This window comes from Desmodus rotundus, chromosome 6 (assembly GCF_022682495.2).
Source record: "Desmodus rotundus isolate HL8 chromosome 6, HLdesRot8A.1, whole genome shotgun sequence".
Lineage (NCBI taxonomy): Eukaryota > Metazoa > Chordata > Mammalia > Chiroptera > Phyllostomidae > Desmodus > Desmodus rotundus.
The window spans coordinates 80,510,850-80,535,722 of NC_071392.1; the positions used below are offsets into that span (position 1 = coordinate 80,510,850).

The 24,873-nt window shown below is 43.6% G+C and overlaps 1 protein-coding gene across 1 annotated transcript in view; it reads left to right on the forward strand.

The window, feature by feature from the left end:
• Window positions 1–22,813, forward strand: part of NUP205 (nucleoporin 205) — a 66,615-nt gene extending 43,802 nt beyond the window's left edge. Inside the window, exons 28-43 of the mRNA XM_053926373.1 lie at window positions 26–217; window positions 744–1,011; window positions 1,098–1,196; window positions 3,125–3,273; window positions 4,357–4,548; window positions 5,450–5,571; window positions 7,667–7,805; window positions 10,026–10,152; window positions 10,470–10,546; window positions 12,738–12,866; window positions 13,079–13,205; window positions 16,628–16,794; window positions 18,281–18,404; window positions 18,874–19,002; window positions 19,560–19,633; window positions 22,468–22,813. Coding sequence (XP_053782348.1) covers window positions 26–217; window positions 744–1,011; window positions 1,098–1,196; window positions 3,125–3,273; window positions 4,357–4,548; window positions 5,450–5,571; window positions 7,667–7,805; window positions 10,026–10,152; window positions 10,470–10,546; window positions 12,738–12,866; window positions 13,079–13,205; window positions 16,628–16,794; window positions 18,281–18,404; window positions 18,874–19,002; window positions 19,560–19,633; window positions 22,468–22,620 — 2,268 coding nt within the window. The 3' untranslated portion in view covers window positions 22,621–22,813. The remainder of the gene's footprint in view (window positions 1–25; window positions 218–743; window positions 1,012–1,097; window positions 1,197–3,124; window positions 3,274–4,356; window positions 4,549–5,449; window positions 5,572–7,666; window positions 7,806–10,025; window positions 10,153–10,469; window positions 10,547–12,737; window positions 12,867–13,078; window positions 13,206–16,627; window positions 16,795–18,280; window positions 18,405–18,873; window positions 19,003–19,559; window positions 19,634–22,467) is intronic.
• Window positions 22,814–24,873: the final 2,060 nt, after the last annotated feature.

The following is a 24,873-nucleotide window of genomic DNA, read 5'->3' on the forward strand; positions in this document are numbered from 1 at the left end:
TGCGATCGCACTCCTCGGGCTTTAGGAGATCAGCACCATCCTGCAGTATGTGGTGGCGAGGAACAAGTTGTTGCAGTGTCTCCATGCCAAGCGGCACGTGCTGGAGTCCTGGAGGCAGCTGGTGGAGATAATACTCACAGCCTGTCCCCAGGACCTCATTCAGACGGAGGACCGGCAGCTGATTATTCGGGATATTTTGCAAGATGTGCATGATAAGGTGACGTACTTCCTAAACTGCTTCACACTGCTGAACAGATATTTGTGTACATACAGTTTGCCACGCTCCTTTTTATTTCCCACTTTTAGGTATAAAATTAGGAATATGAGATTGGGAACAAATAGAGTTGTGCAATGCCAATGTTAATTAAGCCTTTCCTTGAGAAAGGTATTGATTCTCTATGGGAGTCGCTGTCCACTAGAGTGTGTATCAGGATTCTCTAGGGAGTTTTAAAAACATTCTCATGGACAGATTGCCCCCCAGACCTATGGAATGGGACGCTCTAGTGGTGAGGCCGTTTATGTGATTTGCCACTAAATACCTCCTAGGGGTTTCTGATGGGAATCCCTTCTGGTTGAGAACATGTGTTACTCAGCATCATACATACTCTTACGAGCTTGTTCTCTTTGAGCAGTACAATGCTATCTTGTGTTCTTACGGTATTTGAACAGCTAAGCATATATATAGTATATTACTGACTGTAGCCAAGAGCAGGGTCCTCACTCTGACTTGTCTCTGCTCTAAGATACTGGACGACGAGGCAGCACAGGAGTTGATGCCCGTGGTGGCAGGTGCTGTGTTCACCCTGACTGCCCACCTAAGCCAGGCTGTCCGCACGGAGCAGAAGCAGCCGCTAGCCTCGGGGCTCGGAGAGGCCCACTACGCTTTTATGCTTGAGGGCTCGATCACCTCCCCTCCTGCAGCAGAGAACCCGGTGGTGGATTTTGCTTCTATTGGAGATTCTTCACTTCACATCATATTGAAGAAACTCTTAGACTTCATTTTGAAGACAGGTTTTTTCATCTGAATTTTCTGTAAATTACAGCTTTTGTATTTGTTTTAACTTTAGTTTGAAAATGTGTTCTGTGCATCTCCCTAGGTGGCGGATTCCAGCGAGTGAGGACACACCTGTACGGCTCTCTGCTCTATTACCTACAGATCGCCCAGAGGCCCGATGAACCCGACACCTTAGAAGCAGGTAGAATTAGATACCTAAACTTTTCTGGTTTTAGAGATGGGTTAAATTTTTTAAAATCACTTTTTTATCTTCTGTCTAAGCAAAGCTGAAATAAACGAGTCTTTATGAAATCATTAAAGGGACTTACTCTAAAGTAGAGGAAGAATGTTTAGTTTTCTAAAATTAAAAAGGTCAAACATGAGGACTGAAAACCCCTCAGATAGGACCTTAGCTTATATTTCTGTAACTCGCCTTCTGGCCCCCGGTCCACTGGACAAGGTGCTGTGGCGTCTGCACCGCCTCTCCTCCCTTTGTAGTGCGTCCTGGTACCTGCCTAGGTGAACCTTTAAAATGGCTCCATTCTTCCAAAGCATGAGGGTAACATTATTTTACAGTTGGCTTTGTTCGTAGGCATTTGAATTATTTCTAACTTTACTATCAAAAAATATTGCATCAAATGTTCTTTCACATGCCTATGTATTTTTCATGAAGAATATTTCACGGTGGAATTTCCATGGTAAGAATGTGTGCACATTTTTCTTTTAATGGATTCTGTTGAATGGCCCTCTACCATTTACACACTCATCCACAGCGTGCATATGTCTTTTTACACACTAATGCGAGGTTTTCTTGGACGCATTCTGAGAACTAGAATTACTTCTTCAGAAGATATTTATATTTAAAATAGTGTTAAGTGCTGCTTTCTAAAATGTAGTTAGTAATTTTAATTAATAGTAATGAGCTGTACTCTTTGGTCTTCAGATATGAAAAAATGTTTTGACCGCAGACTAGGCAGGGTGTAATACTCTGTGCAGAGTTGCTCTGCTGTTCAGGAACTTGTTTAAGCACCTTCTGGTAATGGACTCCTGTGTCCTTCTGAGAATCCTATGAGTGTTTGTTATTTTGTACATAGATTCCTAAAAACCACTCTGAGTCTAAGACCCAGATTATCTAATGTTATTCTTTACTGGCTATATAGTTTTACATAATATCTTTCTTAAAAGATAATAATAGCCAAATGACGTATTTAGAGAAATGTCCTACCCACTTAATGCACAAAAGTATTTTTAAGGTTATTAAAAATATAACAATAGTTCAGAGATGCTTTTTAAACAAATAGGGGCTTTTTCTAGCAAGACAGCAATGGGGAACCCACTCCCCCTTCACCTAAACACAACTCCCCCATTTTCCTCTGGTCTAAAATTAATTTTGTGTTCAGTTGAATTGGTGAACTCACCACTCAGCCACTAGGTGGAGCTCTACATCACGATTTTTATAAGTCATTATCAAGATGTGCGAAAGCAGTACAACTGTGAAAGAAAATTCTTTGTTTTTGAATTTTAGATCTATTTTTAGAGTAATTTCATCACTTAATTATTTTTTAGGCATAATTACATCTTATTTTGACTTATTTTAAGTAACAAAGTACTTCCCCCCCCCCCCAGGTAATAGTGTTTTTAAATTTCAAATTAGAAATATTAAATTTAAAAAGTATTTATTGTGCACGTACTTTTGTGCCAGACCCTGTATCTATTTTATGTTTTGTTTTGAAACAAAAACTGAATTTTAATGTTTATGTGTTGATTTTTCCACACTACTTCTGCTTTAGCCATACGGCCGTATTACTGGATACTGGCCAGCAGTTTTCCCTGTTTAAGTGACAGGAATCCGACTCACAGAGACTAAATAACTTGCGTATCTGACAGACCTGAGAATTAGAATTCAGTGTTAAGTTTTCTCCGTTTGTTTCCTTTGAATGTTGTTGCTCTTGACCGTAACACCTCACATCGTCATATTTTATTTTGTGTTTTTGTAATTTTTGATTTTTTCCTTATTGTAATTTGATAAATAATACCTACCAGCATGTTGTACTTGAAGTGTAGTAATTCATTGGCCAAAACGGCTTTTTCATCGGAGTATTTAAAATCTTTCTGTTGTAACTCTTGTAGCCAAAAAAACCATGTGGGAAAGGCTGACAGCCCCCGAAGACGTGTTTAGTAAGTTACAGAGAGAAAACATAGCCATCATCGAGAGCTACGGCGCCGCCCTCATGGAAGTGGTCTGTCGGGACGCGTGTGACGGCCATGAGATTGGAAGGGTACAGTAACTCCCGTTTCGTGTTGTCATTGAATACATGTTTTAACTCGTGAAGGTATAAACTGACTCAACATCTTAGAAGTATGTTACATACTGAGAATTATTTTCCGCAATGTATTTTAGTGAGCTTGCTTATTTACTATAATTTGGAATTTTAATTTTGTTTAGTCATATGTTTTGCTTAATTGTATTTAGAATCTTAATTAGTTCAGAATTTTCCCTCAGAATAATCTTTTTGCTGATTTTGAGGTCAGCCTGACACTGGTAGAAACAAGAGATGCTGAAGATAACTTCCTATTAGTGGGAAGTTACGTAACATGTGAATCGTGTGTTTGAAAACCATGGGAAACAGGATTCTAAGAAATGGGGTAAAATATAAACTGTAATAAGTTCTGAATTATGTTTTAAAAAAAGATGTTTGTATTCTTATGCATAGAAAAAAGACTAGGAGGAGATAGACTAAAATGGATTAACTGTGTTTTTTTTAACTTAAAAAATTTTTTAAAAGATTTTATTTATTTATTTTTAGAGAGAGGGGAAGGGAAGGAGAAAGAGAGAGAAACATCAATGTGTGGCTGCCTCTCACATGCCCCCTACTGGGGACCTGACCCACAACCCAGGCGTGTGCCCTAGACTGGGAATGGAACTGGCGACCCTTTGCTTTGCAGGCCTGCACTCAATCTGCAGAGCCACACAGGGCGGATTAATTGTGCTTCTCAGACTGTTTATCAGGCTGTGTGTTTTCTATGTTTTGTAGAATGTGTAAAATTTTATTACTAGAAGGAAAAGGTTATTTTAAAGAATCTTTGTTCCAACAAGTAATGTTTAGATTCTGCTGAAATATATTTAATGCTCTTATTTTAATATATTGGGTTTTGTTTCCGAAATAAAACTACCCTGAAAGCTTTCCGTTTATTAATCAGTTGGGATTTTTGGATATGTAGCTTTCAATTTCTCAAAAACAACGTTTTATTGCAAACAACGATTCTCCTTTCGGGAAGAGGTCCGACCACTTGCAGACGCAGGTCACTTCTGTGCCTGGGTTTGGCCGCCACCTCCACGCTCATCCTTGGATTTCCTTCAGATGCTGGCGCTAGCTCTGCTGGATCGGATCGTCGCCGTGGACAAGCAGCAGCAGTGGCTTCTGTACCTGTCCAACAGTGGCTACTTGAAGGTGCTTGTGGACAGTTTGGTGGAAGACGACCATACTTTGCAGAGCTTACTCACGCCGCAGCCGCCGCTTTTGAAAGCCCTTTATACTTACGAATCTAAGATGGTAAGGCTTTGTGTTCATTTGAGGTTAGGTCTGCTGCTCGTTTCCTGCGGTGATAGATGTAGTAAACAACATTAATGTGGAATAATGCATCGGGAGTATTTCTATCATGTCAGCTGTAACCATTCTATGGAGTTTTAAATTCGGGGACATGCCCTCAAAATGTACCCCTAATTGTGCCAAAGATGAGTTGCAGTGATCCTGAGGGAGTTAGTGGGACAACCGAACTGCCACGTACTTAGGTTGCTGCTGGTGGCGAATGACGTGGCACTCCGGCTCTCTGAGGAGGGCAGGGAACAGAGCTGTCCTCCCGCGACAAGGTTCTGGCACAGTGGCTGCCTCCTGAACATTCCAGCGTGCATGTGCTGGTTCTAATTTAAACACAGGATTTTCAGTCCAGTCTGTGTAATTCATCGTCTCCTTTACTCCAAGTCTGTTTTCTGTTTCCTCCTGCGTAAGAATGTTACAGTGTCACAATTGTAGAAGCACTGAAGTCTTAGATTTAAGTTTATTAACTCTTTCTCCCTCCCTCATTTATTCATTCAACAAGTATTTATTAAGTATGTGTTATATGTCAGGCATGGTAGTGGGTACGAGAGCATACAGTTGTGAGCAAAACAATATTCCCTGCCCTCCATGAGCCCACCTGGTGATAACAGAGACTACTCTTTATCTGGATACTTAATTTGTGCAAAACGCTGTATGTGGCACTTCAGATATGCTGTGCCATTTAATCCTCAAAAAATCCCATGAGAAAGATGCTGTAATGTGCCCCTGCGTAGCTAGCTCAGAACTTCTCTTCAGCGACGGCTGAAGGTCGGAAACGTGCCATGAGAGTCTCATTTGTGTCTGAGGCCTTGGATACGATCTCGGTAGTGATGGTTTTCCTTTGGTGACTTCTCAGGCATTTCTCACCAGAGTGGCTAAGATCCAGCAGGGTGCCTTGGAGCTGCTGAGGTCTGGGGTGATTGTGCGGCTGGCACAGTGCCAGGTCTATGATATGCGCCCGGAAATGGACCCGCAGGGGTAAGTGTCTGCCGTATAGAGTGTTCTGTGAAGTTTCCCGTGAAGGACTGTTAGGAAAATAGACACTTCAACATAATTTTGCCACTGTTTTGGTTTTTTTTTTTTAAGATTTATTTACTTCTTAGAGAGAGGGGAAGGGAGGGAGAGAGAGAGGGAGGGAAAGATCAGTCTGTAAGGGATGCATCAGCTGGTTGCCTGTCACCCACCTACAACTGGGGAACCTGGCCTGCAACCCAGGCATGGGTTGTGTCCTGTGCCCTGACTGGGAATCAAGTCAGGCGTGTGCCTTGACTGGGAATCGAACCTGCAACCTTTCAGTTCACAGGCTGACGCTCAATTCACTGAGCTGCACCAGCCAGGGCTGCCACTGGTTTATAATCCTGTCTGAGCAGTAATCTTTTATCCTGATGACTTTTTTGGTGGGGTGGTCATACATGCCTGCCATTTACTAATAAACGAAGCTGCTAATAAGGGAAAAAGTGGGTAGGTACCTAAAAGCTTTCCATTTTAGAGCAGTAATGTAAGTGGGAAATGGGAGAGCATTTTGTAAGGAAATGTTTTTCTTCCCAACTTTATTGTTTTGTTCAGTAGAAATACATGTTTCCAGTTATGGTGGCATTTTAAAGTATCTTGTGGATCTCCTATTCCTGATGACTGGAATAACATTTTATATTTTCTCATTTTAACATTTTACCAGCTGCTTGCCAATTTGAAAGCTTCAGGTCAAATTATATTAAGTTTCAAGCTCTTTAGCAGATTTTGAAAGTGGATTTTATTTTTCCTTTTTTGTCTACATGGCAACGACATTCTTAGGCAAATAGCTTGCCCCCCCAGTGGCAAAGTACACTAAGGTCAGTTTTTCTAACATTCTTCAAGGGAGCCATTGTCAAATTGAATGGTCAAGTTTTTCAGGTCTAGTCATAGAACTATTTTACCTCCAAACGTTTTTTTTAATATTGCTTTTTATTTTTTTTTAAGATTTTATTTTTAGAAAGAGAGGAAGGAAGGGAGAAAGAGAGGGACAGAAACATCCCTGTGAGAGAGAAACATGGATTTGTTGCCTCTTGCATGCCCCCAACTGGGGACCTGGCCTGCAACCCAGGCAAGTGCCCTGACCGGGGGTCAAACTGGCATTTTATGGGGTGACACCCAACCCACTGAGCTACACCAGTCAGGGCAGTATTGCTTTTTAAAGTTTTAAACATGAGATTTGTCGTTTTCAGCTTACATGGAGAGGATTGGTTAATTACATCTCTCAGTGTTGTGGCTCTTGCTCCTGCAAATCCGTTCTCCTACCTCCCTTGGCTTTAGTGTTCCACTTCCACGTCCTCCTCTTCCGCAGGCCGCCGTTGTCTTCAGTCTAAAACTTCAAATGCAAACGTTTGCAATAAGTAATGGTTTTATTAATACAGTGTTCTCAGTCAATCTTAAAAGTCAAGTGATTTTTAACAAGCTCATTTTAACTTTTAAAATCTTGGTTTTTTAATTGAATTTATTAGGGTGACATTAGTTAATAAAATTATATAGGTTTCAGGTGTACTTTTCTATAATACATCATGTGTATATTTGTGGTTGCCTCTTGCGCACCCCCAACTGGGGACCTGACCTGCAACCCAGGCATGTGCCCTGGCTGGGAATCGAACCGGTGACCCTTTGGTTTGCAGGCCGGCGCTCAAACCTCTGAGCCACACCAGCCAGGGCCATGTTTTTTTTTTTTTAAACTATAGTGGACTACAAATGTAGAGTCATTTTTGGCATTGGTTATAAGAGAGGGAAATTTGGGAAGGTCCTGTTGTTATCTATTTCTTACTCATAGTCTCTAGGGCCCAAGGGAATATTTAGAGTAGAATAAATACATTTAGGACATTTCAAGCATTGTCTTTTCAAATTACACTGATCATCTTATAAGACTTTTCAGAATTAATAACTTCTTTGGTTTTACTGTCTCTATGGGGTGCAGAGTGCTCATTAGTAGCTTCATGTTTTAATCAGCCACCTGCGGTGGTTTGCCATGGAGACAGACGGCCAGGGACATGTGAGTGCGCCCTAACCCTTGCTCTGTTGCTCTCTCCTTGTTCGTTGGCAATGAATGAAGCATGTTCGGCATGAGGGACCCCCCCGTGTTCATCCCAACTCCAGTGGACCGGTACCGTCAGATTCTCCTTCCAGCTCTCCGCTTGTGCCAGGTCATCCTCACGTCTAGCATGGCCCAGCACCTGCAGGCAGCAGGGCAGGTAAGAGGAACATTAGTGCAGAAATCTTAGAAATCTTAGTGTAGAACACTTAGCCTTAGTGCCAGATCCTCACATCCAGAACGTAGGAACCCTAGGCACAGAGGGTGTGAGCGAGTTGACGGGACGGTCCTGTTTGTGGCACACTCGGTATCGAACACGGGCCCCTGTGCGTTACTCCGACTTCATTGGCCTGTTTTCATACTTCCATTTGAATGACACCACACAGGTAATTAATGGAATAGTGACATAGAGGGCAAGAGATCTATTGGGTTGGCCAAGAAGTCCATTTATTTTTTTTCTCTAAAAGACATTTTTCATTTTCATCACTAACTTTATTGATTTGGATATTTTGAGTATGTCGGCTCTCTCCCACTATTGGCTTCTAGTGGGGAGAGGCCCGGGTGCTGCTAAACATCTTCCATGCATAAGACAGCCCCACAGCAAAGAATTATTTGGCCAAAATGTCAACAGTACCAAGAAACTTCATAAACCACTTTTGACACATTCGATCTGTCACAGCACCTTCTCCATACAGGGCACACATCTTTGTTTGCGTTTCAGTTGTGTTTTTACCTTTCTTGAAATAAGAAAGCATGATATGCTGAAAATGTTACATATCTTCTTCCATCTTCAATATTAAACTGACTGCACAGAAATTCACCAATTTTGATTTTTTTAATGCATGCTGATATGACAGCTGTCACAATACAAACTAACAAAATTGTTTCAAATGAAGTTAAAGACAACTAAGCACTACGAGAGCCAGGGTATGGAAAAAAACTAAATGAACTTTTTGGCCAACCCGGTGAATTTGTTCTTCATAAAAGGAAGCTGTCATTGTGGTAGGAATAAGTTGGCTTCTAGAATGTAATCTAGCCAGGTAATTGTTGAGAGGAGGCTCTACACTGTGTTTGGCCTTGCAGAAAATACAAAAGATAGATGATACGCCACATTTATTTGTGATATTTGGGGAATGAAGTCATTTAAATAAGTGAATTTTCAAACTCTTAAAAACACTTTTTGAGCACCAAAAATTAGTTTTATGTCATTGCTTTTCAATGAAACCTTCAAATCATATATTTGTTTCTTCAAACTAATAATACAATATACTGATTAATTGGGCTTATCGTTATGAATTACAGCCTTATTGTATTGCTCTATCACTGTGACGCCCTCAGGCATTGTGTCCCGAGGGCATGGCAGGAATTTATGGCGGTTCTGTCTGCTTTTCCTGCTGTCAGCTCAGGCTTATCTCAGCAAGATAGAGCGCAGCTGTTTCTAACACGGCACCTTGCTTCGGACTCCATTAGCCTGGGTCATGTTCTGCCCCTTCCATACGGGGCCTTTGAGTCACTTCTTTAAAACTCAGAGACGTCCCTTCCCTTGTCTTCTACTTCATTAAGATTAAGGTTTTTTAGTAGAAGTTGACCAATGTGGTATAAGACGTTGGTTCTCTAATACCAGTCTTGTACTGACTGTAGCAGAATCCCCTAAGAAGGTTCTTTAAGAAATAGAGATTACTGAGTTTCACGTCCAGTGATGATGGGCCAAGACCAGGAATCGGGACTGAAAAAGTAAACGGGCACAGTTCCTGAGAGGTTCACACGGTCGGCTTCTTTGGGCGTAGTCTCTGTGACGCGTGTGTGGTCGAGTTGAGGAGAAATTGTGTGTGGAAATAATTGGAGTCCTCCTTGATGGTACAGTGTCAGTGCCAGGTGGGAGGGCAGGGTTTGAAGGGCAGGCTTTTTACCTCGTTTGTTGTGCCCGAACCGGAGCAGAATTACACGAAAGCTTTGACATGATTGTCCCCATGTCACACTCGACAGACTTTTTCACAGGGCAACTTCAGTAATTCATTGTAACACCCATTTTAAACTTATGTTCTGGTTCTGTTTGGACAAAAATGGAAGACATAAAATAGGGGTCAAACAATAGTTTTCATACACTAGTTCTAAATTACATTCTTTTACAATAGCCTGTACATATTTAAAATTTTAAACTTTAAAATAATCCCTTACGTTTCTTAAGAATATTAGGTAAATGGTTACCTCTTGAAGAAATAAAGTATGTACGTGTAAAAAACAATTGTTTGTCTAATACTCTCCTTCATTACATTGAATTAATCGCTTTGATGTTACAAGAAAGATGAGTTATGACAGATTTATAATTTCCTGCGCTTCCACCTCTGTGTCCCGTTCCTCCCCCCGTCTCCCGGCTCAGGTGCTGCAGTTCCTCATCTCGCATTCGGACAGCACACAAGCCGTCCTGCGCTGCCAGGACGCCAGTGCCGGCTCTCTGCAGGAGCTGGCCCTGCTCACGGGGGTGATCAGTAAAGCGGCGCTTCCCGGTGAGTCGGGGGCGTTGGGCGGGCGGGCTTTCCACGGTGTTGCTCTGTACAAACTGGCGTGCATGCTTAATGGAATGAGGTTTTTATTACTTGGCAGCTGTACGTGACTTATTGAAATTGGTAGTAACAGTTCACTAGTCAAGTCTAGATTTAGACTCCATATGAATCTTTGTACTGTGTCTCCAAACTTCCTCTTGGCCGAGTCTGTCTGTTTTTGCACATAAAAAGTATAAAACACTAGAACTGCGTTCCTACCTTTTTAATGTTTTATTTTCTTGATTATAAAACTACATTTGAAAGCGTTCCAAATTTTCTAGGTATATTAAGTGAACTGGATGTTGATGTAAATGAAGGATCTCTAATGGAGCTACAGGGACATATTGGAAGATTCCAGGTAACTGATTCTTATTTCTCTAAAGAGCAGCTGTAAGACTTTTAACAAACCACCCACTCATCCTTCCCATTCTGCTCCCTGGGTTTGGGCGCACCCTCTCAGCGATTTTAACTGATTCTTTGTCATCTCTAAGTAACATGTTTATTATTGCTACTACTTGGTTATCCAGTTTTAGGAATCATCTGTTGAATTCCCATCAAGGAGGCTGAGAATCTCTTTACTCCTTTTTTTCCATCATAAAAATATGTACATTTCTTCTACCCCCACACCCCCATCAACATAATTGTATCACAGTTTCGATTAGGTCAGTGTTTAGTGTTACATTATTATTACTGTGTAATTGTCACAGATGACATGTTAGTTTTCTGTGGAACATTGTTTTCCCTAAGTAAATAATTTTCTTATTTGCTTGATTTTCATGTACTTCTTTTTAATTTATTCATAAACTTTTCTCCAGTTGTGTGACCTATCGGTATATTCAAACATTGGATAGCTTATCGATCAGATGTTTTATCACAGTCTTTCAGGGAGCCTCCTGGCTGCTTTGATTATCTTCACTTTTTATTGGCTGCAGCGTCATCATATTTATGTGCTCGAATTGACATTCCATTGGTTTTGATAACAGTAATTTTCTTAACCAGCCCTCTTTCCACGAACTGCTTTTCAGGTTTGCAGAAGAAAATGCTGCCGTCAGCATTTTTGTGTACGGAATTTATACTGTAGCTTCAGTGACGGCGCTGGGGTCACGTGGGCCGAGGGTACACACTTAGTGCCTTTTGAGTCATTTTCGCTGCAGTCTCACCAACGAAACCCAAGTATTCTGGGTTGTTTTTCTCTTTTTCAGTCTCTTAACTTTCTTCATTGGTAGGGAGACAAAGATAGTTTCGACACATCATTCATAAGGTGACCTCAGGACATGTTTTAATGCATCTGTTTTATTGTAAGAACAGCAAGCAGCCAGTCGTAAGTTTTCAAAATAGATGTAACTATTTTGACAAAATAAGATTTACATTATAGTCTCCTTAATACATTTTGCCTTATCCAAACTTATTACTTACACATCGGTTTAAGTAAGGTATTATATATATTTTGTGTGTGTGTGTGTGTGGAGGTGTGTAATACCAGTTTTTAAAACACGTGTTTTTATTTTCCATGTACTATGTGTAGAACACTATACTAGGCACTTTAAATACAGTTCAGTGCCTCAGGTGATCCTGGCAACAATCCTCTAAGCTAAGAATTGCTATTATCACTCCGGAAATGTGACCACAGAGCACAGGTGGCAAACACACAGCCCACGGGCCGAATCGGGCCCTCCACCTTGTTTTATCCGGCCCGGCACCTTGTTTCTACCCGGCGCTAGCGCAGAGCTCTGGTTTAACTGTTAAGGCGTAGTTACATGTATACAGTCCTAAAATTACACTTGGCCCTTGAAGGCAACTGCAAGGCTGATGTGGCCCCCTGTGAAAGTGAGTTTGACACCCCTGCCCTAGAGGTTGGGGAAGTTAGGTAACTTGTTCCAGGTGACGCAGCAGAAAGTCACTCACTTGCTATTGGCACCCACAGCTCTGATTCCAAACCCATGTACTAGCCACTGGGTACGCTGCCAGTTTTGAAAAGCTTATCTTTTCCCTCTGAGACCTTGGGGAAAATTGTATTCTCGGATGAAATGGGCCAGCACTTCAAACGGATGGCATTGTATATGCCAAGAAACACCTGTGTGTTCCCAATATCTGTATGAAGTCCCCCAAGTGGCCACAGGCGTGGCAGCCTTTAAGTGTGAGCTTTCTTAGAGAATTATCACGGACGTGCTTGTTACAGATTGCCTTCTGTTTGCCACTTCACTCTGCTTCCCATTGTTTATTGACTTGTGTTTATTTAAGAGTTATCTGCCAAGGAATTATTTGGTGTGATACAGAGAATTTTTTGGCAGACACTTAGATAGTTGGGATTCACTGCTTTTAAAAAATGGCATTCATGTGATGAGTTGACTGCCAAGCATGTACATTGGCAAAAAGGTGAGTTTCAATAGTGTGAACTTCAGTTGACTCAGTTGGCAGTAAGAAATCGACGCTTTGAAGACTGATTCCACGCCCCACTGAGTTTTTCTCCTATGTACCCCTCAGGAAAGAGAGGTCACTGATTGTAAACATATTTGACTAGATATGAACAAAGTATCTTTCTTTTTTAGCGCCAATGCTTGGGACTACTAAGTCGCTTTGGTGGCTCGGACAGACTCCGTCAGTTTAAATTCCAAGATGATGGCGTAGAGGGAGACAGAGTGAGCAGGAAAGACGAGATCGAGCTGGCCATGCAACAGGCAAGAGGACTGAGAACTGTGTGCCTGTGCTTTAAGCTTTTTATGGTTTTGGAAATATTTGATAAAAGCAACATCTGAGTAATTTTACAAATCGATTTATAGCTTTGTTATAATTTTACAAATTGATCATAACTTTATTCTTCAAGTCTGGATCCCCACATTAGGGCATTTGGGGAGCTAGTATGTGCTTCACTGCTGTTCTTCCCTCGTAGATCTGTGCCAATGTCATGGAGTACTGCCAGTCACTCATGCTGCAGAGCTCCCCTGCCTTTCAGCAGGCCGCGTGCCTCTTCACGCCCAGCCTGTCGGAAACCGCGAACCGGGAAGGCCCCCGGCAAGGTGAGCCTCGTGCTTTCTCCCTGTGCTGGGGGGATTCAGTTGTTACGCGTATGACGAGCTCTGACTGGCTCCGGTGAGATGTGTCTCTTTCCTTTCTGAGTAACAGTGAGACATTTTTTGAACGACTTTAACAAGGAGTGGTGAGGAGGTACTGTTGTCAGACCTGTGGATAGACTGGGGAGCTCGAGAGAATGGAGGAATTCTAGATTTTTCTGAGGCTCAATCTAGAAGAGTCTTGTGACCAGAGTGGAGTTTTGAATAGTTGTCGAGACCCCAAAGTACAGATCTCGGATTGGAGAGTGAGCTGGCTGGGAGAAAAATACGAAAATGTAACAGCCCCGTTCTCTCCAAACACATCACACTGTTAGATAGCATATAATAGATCCCTGAGACTCTGGTCATTTTTTCTTGATCTTTTTTCTCTTTGTTCTTTCCTTAAATATTTTCAATTCTCCTGTTTTCAAGTTCACTCATTCTTTCCTCAGTCAGCTCCATTGGGCTGTGAGTATACCCAGTGAATTTTTTATTTCAGACATGGTCTTTTTCAGTTCTAGAATTTCCATTTGGGGTTTTTTTTTAATCGTATTTTTTCTGCTGAGATTTTCTATGGTTTTTATTGATTATAAGCATATTTTGTTTTCTCTTGATTAGCTACTTTGAAACCCTCATTCACTAGTTTCCAACTTCTGGTTCATCTGAGATCAGACTTGATTGGTTTTCTTGTCTCGTGAGGATGGCTTCCGTTTTCGTAGTTGTTTGTGTGTTGGGTGATTTTGAATGGACACTGCACTCCCTACCAGAGTCTCTGCTTCTGTTCACTCTGGTCCCTTCAGGTACTTGTTTTTGTGTTACGTCTAGGGTTTTACCCATTGTCTGGTCTGACTTCAGTTCCACTTGGAAGCAGGAGTCTTTACTATCTACTAAGATACCTTTACTTAAAGATACCTTTCATTCAGTGATTCATGTGGGGAGTAGTCTTAGGTAAAATTATGTTTCAGAGAAATTGAGGAAGTAGCTATAAAGCTTTATAGTTACATTCTGTGGGATACATGAGTATTAAGTCATTTAGATTGGAGATATAAAACAATGCCTTAAGCAAATTAATGCTACATTGTCTAGCTTTCTTCTATATTCAAGAAGTTGGCTTCCAGGAAGATCACTAGAATAAATAGGTGCCCCCATGGGAAGAGTCCCCCCTGTGGGGAGATGCTGATCCCGGCATGAGGTGGCCCGGCGGCCCGGCAAAGGTGAAAGATCGTCTTCACTCTGGAGTGATTGGCCATCCTACCAGAACCCCTCATTCAGAACCGTGGTTTGTGTATCACCCCGCAGTGCCATTTAACCTGGTCTGCTCCCTCTCTGTCTGGCAATTTGTCAGTGAATGTGAATCTGTTTATTAATCCCCGTGGGGTCTGGAGGGAGACCTCTGTTTCTGCCTCAAGAGGGCAGTCCTGCTCTTCCCCCTTAGGTCTAACATTTTCGGAAACAAATTTAACCCAAACATAAGATTTTCAAACAAATCGTAATTTTGTCATTTATTCTCCAGAAACACTAGGCATATGCTAATAATGTAACAGTAATTATTAAAATTTCATTTAGTTTCTTCTCATTTGGGCCAGCCTTTCATAAACTATTATCCGTCTTTGAACTTTAATACTTAATGATGAACTTTATGAAGCCTTACAGATTGATCTTTATTACTCCTTGGGCTTTTTAGGAAGAGTTAAGCATATTTTCCTCTGTCAATTGTAGACACAGGAGTGGGCAGGTCTGGGGACGGTCTGTGGACACTGAGCTGCAGAGAGGCAGTTGTTTTCCCTGCTGCTCAGGAACACAGACTGGTGACGCTCTGCCTAGATTTGCGTCCCGGTTCTGCAGCTGACTGTCGGTGTGACTTCAGAGAGATTACCCTCTTTGTGCCTCGGTGTCTTTATCTGTGAGAGGCAGTAATAACAAGCTGTGCTCGAATGAGTTACTATGAGGATGAGATGTGCTGCTCTACGTAAATGCTTTCGGACGGCGCCTGGCACTCGCACTGCCTGCATGTCAGCCGGTATTATTTCCATTACTGCCACTGCTGTTGTCCTTACGTTTAGTGCGTTTACTGTTACCTGGGATCCAGGGACCCTTTCCTGCAGCACCTCCGCTGCCTCGGCCTCCCGACCTTTCCCGTGGAATCTGTTTCTGTGATCAAATTTCTTATGAGCCAACCTCTTCTGGTGTCTACCTCTGACAGCCTCTGAACACTAGGGTTTTCTAGACGGGAGCGTGTTAGTGGGGGGGAACTCCTGAAATGCGGGGGCATCAACTCGGCATTAGACCTCCGTCTTTGTGGCCGTCTTCCCACCAGGGTAGATAGCACACGTGCGCTATCTGGGGACCAGGGCCCAGAATGCCAGCAGGAGAGGGCTCTATACAGACGACCCGAATGGTAAAGACCTGTCACATTTTCACCGAAGTGTGGAGCAGGAAGGCTGGCAAATCAGATGAGTCTGGGATGCCCTGGCTGGTGGCCACATGCACGCACAAGGGACTGCTCTCTCTCCCGCTCGAGCGAAGTCGAGGGAGGCGGTAGTGAGGGGGGCGAGTGCAGACCCCCTTCAGTGTTCATCGCTGCCAGGGCCATTAGACAAAGGCCGTCTCCAAACTGAACTTGAAGTCGCTTGGGTGTTTCTCCAGAAACCCCTCCACCCCTCCGTCAGAGGCGGATGCCCTAGCTGCCGCACACACGCTGCCTGCAGAGTAGCTGCGTGACTGTCCTCCCGTCGTCCCTTTGCAGACAGCTTCCCTGACATCTCGCCGTCCCTCCGCCTTCGTCAGAAGGTTGTCAAGTAAAAGGCGGACCACTTTGTCTTGCTACCCAAATGGAGTTATTGTGGTTAAAGGCCCATTAAAGTTCAAATCCAGTTACAGTTTTTGAATATTTTAGCTGGTGTTTTCCTTCTCTCTTTCGAAGGATGACTTTGAACTGGGAATTCAGCAACCTGAAAGATGCAGACTGGAGATGAATCCCTGTAACTAGAGCAGTCGGGGGAGGCAGGAATTCCTCCTGGGGTCAGGAAACCCCAAACTCATGTGTGTGGCTTGGGTGTGTGTGTGTGTGTGTAAAAGTTTATAGCTAACACGGGGTTCTGAAGGACATCTTCACCCAATAAAGGGTAAGCTCTCTCTGCGTCCATGAGTCAGATGTCCTCGTTTGCTCAAGGTCTTCAGCCCTCTGCTCCTCCCCGATATAGTACATACAGTGGCTCCTAACCACTCCTTTGAACAGGCAGTGGTGTTTAAGAGTAGTCTTGGGTTGGTTTTAATGATAGTTCACATGCCCTTAAATTCCGGGCATCCCTTGTTTTAAAACAGGTCATTTGAAATTCATATAAAATGCTTACGAGTGGAACGTTGTTTTCTATCATCAACCCTGTCAGATGCGCAAGCTCCAGTGGTTCCATACTGGCGCCTGCCGGGGTTGGGCATCATCGTCCACCTGCTGAAACAGAGCGCCAGTGATTTCTTCAGCTACTACGACAGCCACCGGCGGGGGGTCGGCAAGCTGCAGAACGTAGAGCAGCTTCCGCCAGACGAGATAAAAGAGGTACGAATCTTACAACGAGCTGTGACGCCCGTGACTTCACTAATAGGGGCCCGGTTACTGGGGTCACACGTGTAGGTGAAGATGACTGACTGTGCGGTAAGACAGAAGGAACTAAAACGATTCCTCTGTGTGGCTTGAAGAAGAGTCTCTCACTAACCTAGCACCACGCCTCGTAAGCATAGAAACTCCTGGATGACAGCGAAGTCGCACCTGCTCAAGGAAACCACCTGCCAGTCGGTAGAATGGCAGCTGGCCTTTGAATAGGGGTTTGGGTAATTTATATTCTAAAATCTGTGCTGAGAAACTTAGGCTTCTAGTATAAGTGCTCATTCAGCAGATGTGATTCCTTAGGTAGAGGCCTCAACAGACAGTGGGATGATGTATCAGACATGACTGCCAGCTCTCAGTGGCCCAGAGTCATCCCCTGGCATTCATTGTGGCTAAAGACGCTGAGTTGCCAGGCTTGTTCCCTACGTAGCCCACCATCCTTCCCATCTGGCACGGCTGAACTTTAAGGCATCTTTTGGCCGGGGCTGAAGTGTCCTGGTGTCCTGCGGCAGCCTGGATGTTGAACCGTTTTGCCATTCCTGGTTCACACCAGCTTTCCTAAAAGACTGTCACTCTTCAGAGTAGTCAGAGCCCACTCCCTCTTGCCACTCTTCTGATAATCTTAGGGAGCGTTTAGTGGGTGCTTACGATGTGCCAGGCCCTGAGTGGCAAGTTCTGCCTGAATCCCCGAGGCGGATGATGTTGCCCTTCTCGTTTCTCAGATGAGGAAACAGAGGCACTGGAAGTTTGAATACCTGAAGCCACACAGGAGTTACTGGCTGCATTCTGGTGGTCACTGAAATTGTGTGGTTTACACCTGGCAGCCCTTTCCCTTCACACGTAGCTTATGGGCGATGCTGGTACTGGCCAGAGGAACTGGAGCATCACGATAAAGTCTGTGACCTTCCACCAGCCCCACATCAGTTCTCCCTCTGCCAGACCCGGTGTCTGAATTTTAATTGAACCGTGTGCCTGTAGGTCTGCCAGACAGAGAGGTGACAGGAGGCCCTGGCGGGTGAGCATATCTTTTACGCTCTGGAAGTCTGCATTGTCCTCTGAAGATGCTTACAGCTGTTACAGAAATCTGCGTGGCACTGTTACACCTGCTGCTGGAAACCTGTCCCGTTTTGCCTTAATTTGACGGGGAATTCGGGGTTGGGCGGCCTATCAGCAGACTGGAAATGTCTGTTTCAGGGGTGGGACTTTTTAAAAAAGCAACAGATGAATATTCATTTGTAATTCAACGGCTTCTTTCACTCTTGGGTTTTTTGTTTGTTTGTTTGTTTTTTAGTTACTAGCTTCCTAACTAGATAATAACTCTTGTCTGCCAGGATGTTTAAACTTATTTGAATATTTTGCTCAGTGCTTATCACAAGTGACCAGAAATTTTTGTTAACAATTGGTGCCATTTTGTGCTGTATTTATTTATTTTTCTTAGTTGTGTCAGTCTGTGATGCCCGCTGGTGTTGATAAAATCTCCACTGCCCAGAAGTATGTTCTAGCGAGACGGCGTTTGGTGAAGCTGATCAACAATCGGGCCAAACTGCTCTCCCTTTGTTCCTGTATCCTTGATGAAATCACGGGGGGGCGTGAGTGGCCACCCCCGAGAGAGTCCGCACGTGCAGGACTGTGTGCTTATTGTCACATTGTTCGGGCATCAAAACCACGTGGAAAGTGACATAATCACTGCCCGTTTTTTTTCTAGTACATCCCTATATTTCCAGATCGAAAATCGCCTTATCTTTCGGAGTAGCTCGTACTCCTGGTAATGTATACAGACACCTCTGTCAGGACAGGAGACAAGGACACTGGAGACTGCCGGCACGGTGCCCCACGGTCCCCACCTCCTTCTCAGCGCACCTCGCTGTTTTCTGGGGACACACGTCCTGTGGAGCCTCACCCCTGTCCGGTAGACTGAGGCCGTGGGTACATCACCAGAAGGTGCAGTCTCCTTTTTTCTCCCCTTCAGAAACTGGTTTGTATGAAACGTGTGTTGAGATTGTTTTCCTTTATCCGAGCTCTCCTCTGTAGTCATCATAGAGACCTGCCTGTTTATTCTTTGGCGCCATCTGGAGTACTATTTGTTACATTGCACGCCCACCGATTCGCAAGATTCCTTGTTTGCCTCCAGGACCCTGTTTAAAAGCAGAAGGCTGCAAGGTAAACTGTTCTGCGAGTTAATGAACCATAAATGTCTCTGGGTTTTAGTGCCTTGAAAAACAGTCACATTTTTACATATTTTTTGTGTCTCAGTTACTGAGTGGACTGGATAATCAAGAGCTACTAAGTAATTAGACATTATTTTGTATTTGCCTTCTGTCCATGGGAAATGGTGCAGAACCCAAAAGCATCTTAGAGGCTGCTCCTCAGCTGCTCCTCAACTTTTTTCAGTTAAGGGGTGACCCAGCTGCAGAGTCCCCTGGTCACAAGTAATTGTTCAGAAGAGCCCAGCCTAGGCCAGGGCTCTCGCTGCGGAGTGAGCCTCTGTGACTGGTGAGCGTGTACTGGGTCTCTTGGGGAACACACAGGACGCGCGGGAGAACCCTGGCCTAGACGTGTGGCGTGCTTCCCTGGGGCCGCCCTTTCCCGAGGGGGAAGTAGCATTCCCCGCATCGGCCCACGTGCTCCGTGGCCCTGCGGCTCACTGTCCTCAGGCTCCTCCGGGTGCTGTGGATTGACACCTGTGAAGATGGTTTGACTGTGTCCTCTGTCCCTAGATTCCTTCGCTTCAGAAGCCAATATGGATTTTAGAAGCGGACTGACGGTAGTGAGCCAACACGACATAGACCAGGTGAGGCTTGTTCTCATGCTCCTTTGTTTCTGAGAGGGAAAGGAGGATGTCTGGAATGTTAGTAAGATGGTCATTTTCAGGCTGTTCGCAAAGACCTGATTTGAATTCTGGCACGGCCACCCAGCAGCTGTGTGACTTGGAACAAGTCACTTAACTCTCTAACTTAGCCTCCATTTCCTCAACGAAAAGACGAGAATCATAGTCCAATTTCATTACTGGGTTGGTCACCATTAACCGAGGTTTCACCTGGGAGGCCCCCAGGTAGTGCCTGGGACCGAGTAAGAGCTCAGTAACTGGTAGGCCTTGATGAAGAGATTGTGAGTAGCCATTGAACATTTCACCGTAGTAGATGATAGTATTACACAGTCACGTGTTGCTTAAGGACCGGGGTACATTTTTAGAAATGCAGCGGTAAGCGGTTTTGTGGTCGTGCGAACTCCACAGTGTGCGCTCAGCCAAGCTAGACGGTAGAGCCTGCTACACACCTGGGCCCTGTGGCTGCCGGGCTGCAGACCGGTTCAGACAGCATGTTCCCGTGCTGACTATGGAGGCAGTTTCAACTCAGTGGTATCTGTGTATCTAAACATATCTAAGTACAGGAGACGTGCGGTAAAAATATGGTATAAAAGGTAAGAAACGTGCACCCGTGTAGGGCACTTACCATAAATGGAGCGTGCAGGGCTGGAAGTTGCTCGTGGGTGAGTGGGTGAGTGAGTGCCGAGTGAACGTGAGGGTCAAAGACAGTGCTGGGCACTGCTGTGGACTTTACGAACACTGTGCGCTCAGGCTGCACTGAACGTGCTGACTTCCTCTTCCTCAATACTGAATTAACCTTGAGAAAACAAGAAAAAAATAATCTTAGCTTATCGTAACCTTATAAACTTTAACTTTTTAAAAACTGACTCCCTTGTGGTAACACAAAGCTTAAAATACAAACCCATTGTACAGCTGTACAAAAATATTTTTATAGCCTTATTCTGTAAGCTTAGCTTCTTTCTGTTTTTTGTTTACTTATATTTACTTCTAAACTTTTTGTTAAAGATGGAGGTGCGCGCGCACTCATACACACACACACACACACACACACACACACACACACACACGGGACACGGGCTTAGGCCCACACAGGGCCAGGCCCTCCGGTGGCTGTCTTCCACCTCCACGCCGCGTCCCACGGGCAGGCCTTTGGGGGCAGTGACGCACATGGAGCAGTCACCTCCTGTGACAACAGTCCTTCTGGGCCACCCCCCGAAGGGCCTGCCTGGGGCTTGTCCTGCGCAGGTGGTGTCCTTTTCAGAAATACCTCCATGGCAGTTTTTGTTTGGTCTGCTTCCTCACAGAGTTGCTTGTACGCAGATATCGACCAGGAACACTCCTGTCTAGTAACAGTGGCAGCGAAGTCACGAGGTGGCAGGGATTTTCCAGCTGCGTTACAGTGTTATGGGGCCACTGTGACACAGGCAGTCCAGTGCTGACCAAACCGCGTATGGGACACGAGGCCGTATATGCGTAGCATCGTGTACTCGGTAGCCCCTGATCAGCAGTGCTGGGGCTGGATGAAGAGCGCTCTGAAAACAGTTAAAATGAAAACCTCATGTGAAACAAACGCAAAGCCTTAGGAACACAGTCGTTACCAGGTGTGTGTGACATTAGGGGCTAGATCTGCTCCTAGGCCACTGAAACAAATGTCCTTGGCCATGATGTGATAAAGGCTCTGCTTTTCCCTAAACCACTGCGTTTCTGCAAGCTGAAGATGGGGCCTCACCCAGAGAGAAAGGCCCAGTCACAGCGCTTTTCAGACCCACGTTCATGAGACGTCGTGGGCCCTACACGGTCATCCCGGCCCTGGCTACCTTTGCCTCCCAGAGTCTGTGCAGCAGGAATTTAGTTTTTAGTGTGGTTTGTTTAGGGATGCTAATGTTAAGTGAGGCCATCTGCAGAATTAGCTAAAGAATATATCTTCCAGGAGCTGTTTAATAAATATATGTTGAATTAATGACTTTCATTAGACTGGCCTGTTATAAAGTTAGAAAAAAATGTAGGATTAGTAAGTAGCCTTCTCTGTGCTTTAGTTTCTATGCAAAATTGAAGGCAGGTAGATCCATAGAATTTTGTACTGGGTTTTAGCTTTTCAGTGTAGTACCAAGAAGATCTATCTGAGATTACATAGGTATTCTGAAATACAGCTAAGGTCCAAAGTGTATACCAGATTGTCTTCCCCCATTTACACTCTTTTTAAAGTAAAAGGATGCACGTTTTGGGGGGGTTTTAAAAATTGCAATGTGAAGTTAAAAGTACAGGTTCTTTCCAATGTATCCGTTGTTCGTTTCTCCAAAAGCATCCACTCTTACTAACTTTTTAAAATTTTTTAAAAATTGGTTTTAAAGAGAGGGGAGACAGACCTTGACTTTTTTTTTTTTGAGAAACTTCGGTTGGTTGTTCCACATATGTATGCATTCATTGGTTGATCCAGCCCACAACCTTGGTATATCGGGACGACGCCCTAACCAACTGAGCTACCCAGCCAGGGCCTTAGCAACCCTCTGAATGGCCCTTCAGGAGATGGTTTTGCACACACGTCCACCTGTCAACAGTAGCATCAATAGCTGTTATTTAAAGCAGGCTTTACATTTTACACATTCATACAGGAAAAGAAAGGGGGAAAACAGTATGAATAAATTCTAGGGTGGAAAATGTGATTCTGTTTTCAATTTGGTACATGGGAAAAGACCAGCATTTTAGGCTCTGAGGTGTTTTAAATTGGAAGACACAGAATAAAAGAAATACTTGAGACTGCCATTTTAATAATGAGATGTCATCTGTGTTTCCTCTAGCTTCAGGCTGACGCCATCAACGCCTTTGGAGAATCACTACAGAAGAAACTGCTGGACATTGAAGGATTATATTCAAAAGTTCGTTCTCGCTATAGTTTTATACAGGCTCTTGTCAGACGCATTCGAGGCCTGCTGAGGATATCACGGAACTAAGGGCCTGTGTTTCTTACACTCTTCTGGGAAAGAAATGAATTGGGGGAAACTGTCTCCTTTTTATACATTCGTTTGTCTCTAAATTATGACCAAAAAATAGTTTATTTCTTTCTTTATATATGGACATTTTTTCTGTAAACTTCCTTGCCCAGTTTTATCCTCACTAGTAAAAATAAACACTTTTAAAAAAAAACCGAAACACATGTATAGTTAGCCTTTTTGAAATTTTACCTGGAAAGTGATTGACATTATTAGGAACCTGTTGTATCAATATAAACTTTCTGCAATGGTGGTTTTCCCAGAGGGTATAGTTCCAAATGCTAAATTAAAGCAAGAGTGTGGAAATTCTCATTTTTTCTCTCTTTATATCTACATTACAGAAATGACTCCAAAAGTCAAGCCATTTCCTAAATTTTTTTCTTTTCTGCATTTAAATAATATACTAATTTTCCTATGTTCCTTAGAAATGGTTGTGAAATTTCTCTAATTATCTGCCTATATTTCTGATATAATTAGTATGAGAGCTACAATTAAGGCGAAAGAATTTATACAATCACCTTTCTATTTCTTATATTTATTTGCAAGTGAACACATCATCTGAGAGTCTGTTTTTGCCTGTCTGGCCCCCAGTTAGTTCAGCCTAATGTGTAGAAGACACTGCTCTGAGTGGGGAAGAGGCTTGACTCTTGTAGTAGCAAGAAATTCTTAATTCTGTAGCATGGCTCTTATTTTTAATCTTACAATGAAGTTTCCATGGCTTTTAAACATCTTAAAAAGGCGTCGTTGTTATATTTTGAAATTAATTTATTACCCACTACACGTCTTTAGCTGTTAATAAGGACGAGTCCTAGAGGGGTGTAAGTGGGTGGGTGGGCGTGAAATGCAGTAATAGTGACCGCTGCCCCTCTGGTCCGGGACGGTGGTCTCCATCCCCTGGAGCACAGGCAGGAATCTGCATGGTCCGGAGAGCCTGGGGCACAGAGGCAAAGCATTTTATACACCTCTGCAGGGCAGAGATTGGCCAAATTTGGAGTGAAGAGATTGAAGTTACTAAGCTTCATCACTTGTTTTCCCATCGTTTCTCCCAGAATTACAGCCCGCTGTGCTTGAGCCGGTGGGGCAGTGGCCGCGTGGGTGGGAGGGAGAGGCAGAAAGGATTGCAGCTGCCTGAGCGTCGGGAAAGGCTGACCAAAGTGTGGTCTGTATCATCAGAGCAGCGGGGTCGCACGGCCCGACTGGGCCTTGTGTTCCCAGGCTCGGAGGGAGGCTGCTGGTGCACTGTGCACCCTTCAGCAAAGCAAAGGGGATAAAAACAAACTATAGGTACTGTGTTTTTAAAACATTTTAGCATTGAAGGGGTAGGGTCATCTATTCCTTCAAATAAGCATAGGATCTTAATGCAGTGTTTTTACTGAGTGAGTTTGGTGGGGTTAGAACATCAAAAAGGTGAATACCTTCCTTGTCATTATGACAGTTTTTATAAAATGTTGATACATAAATACATGACTGAACATCTGAGCTATAAATGCTGTTTGTATACAACCTTTTCTAAATATTTGTCTGTTTTTCTTCCCAACTGATTTTGAAACATTTTGGATCTTCTCAGATGCTGAGAGGAAAGGATAGTGAACCTATACACCTTTCACCTGGCTTCCCAGTTAACATTTCACACGTTACTTTAGCTCTTTTATATGCGCACGCATCGGTCTTCTTCCTTAACTGTTTGAAGGTCACGTGCACATCGTGGCACTTTTGCTGTAGTATCTCAGCAAGTAGCAAGGATACTTCCTCCCTGACCACAGTATCGTTAGCACACGTAGGACGTTTCACAGTAAGATCTTCTGATACTTAGTTCATATTTAAATATCCTCAATTGCCGCCCAAGTACTTCCTGAACGTTTGTGTTTTACCTGGGATTTACTAATCAAGAATCATACATTCATTTAGTTATCTTTTTATTCTGGAACATTTCCTCTCCATTTCTAGGGGGAAAGGGAAGGGTCCTTTATTTAACACTGACGTTTTTAAGCCTTCGTGAAAAAGTTCCCACAATTTGATTTTTTTTTTTTTAAAGTTAGATTCAGGTTAAACTTTTTTGGCAAGAACACTGCCGTTCTACAGGTGAGATTATGCCCTTAGCATGTATCAGAGGGTACCTACCAGTTTGTCCCTCTGTGTGGTTTGGTCACTTGGTTCAGGGGGTGTTTGATATGCGTCTCCTTTGCACCACTGGTCTGCCCATTGTAATCTGTG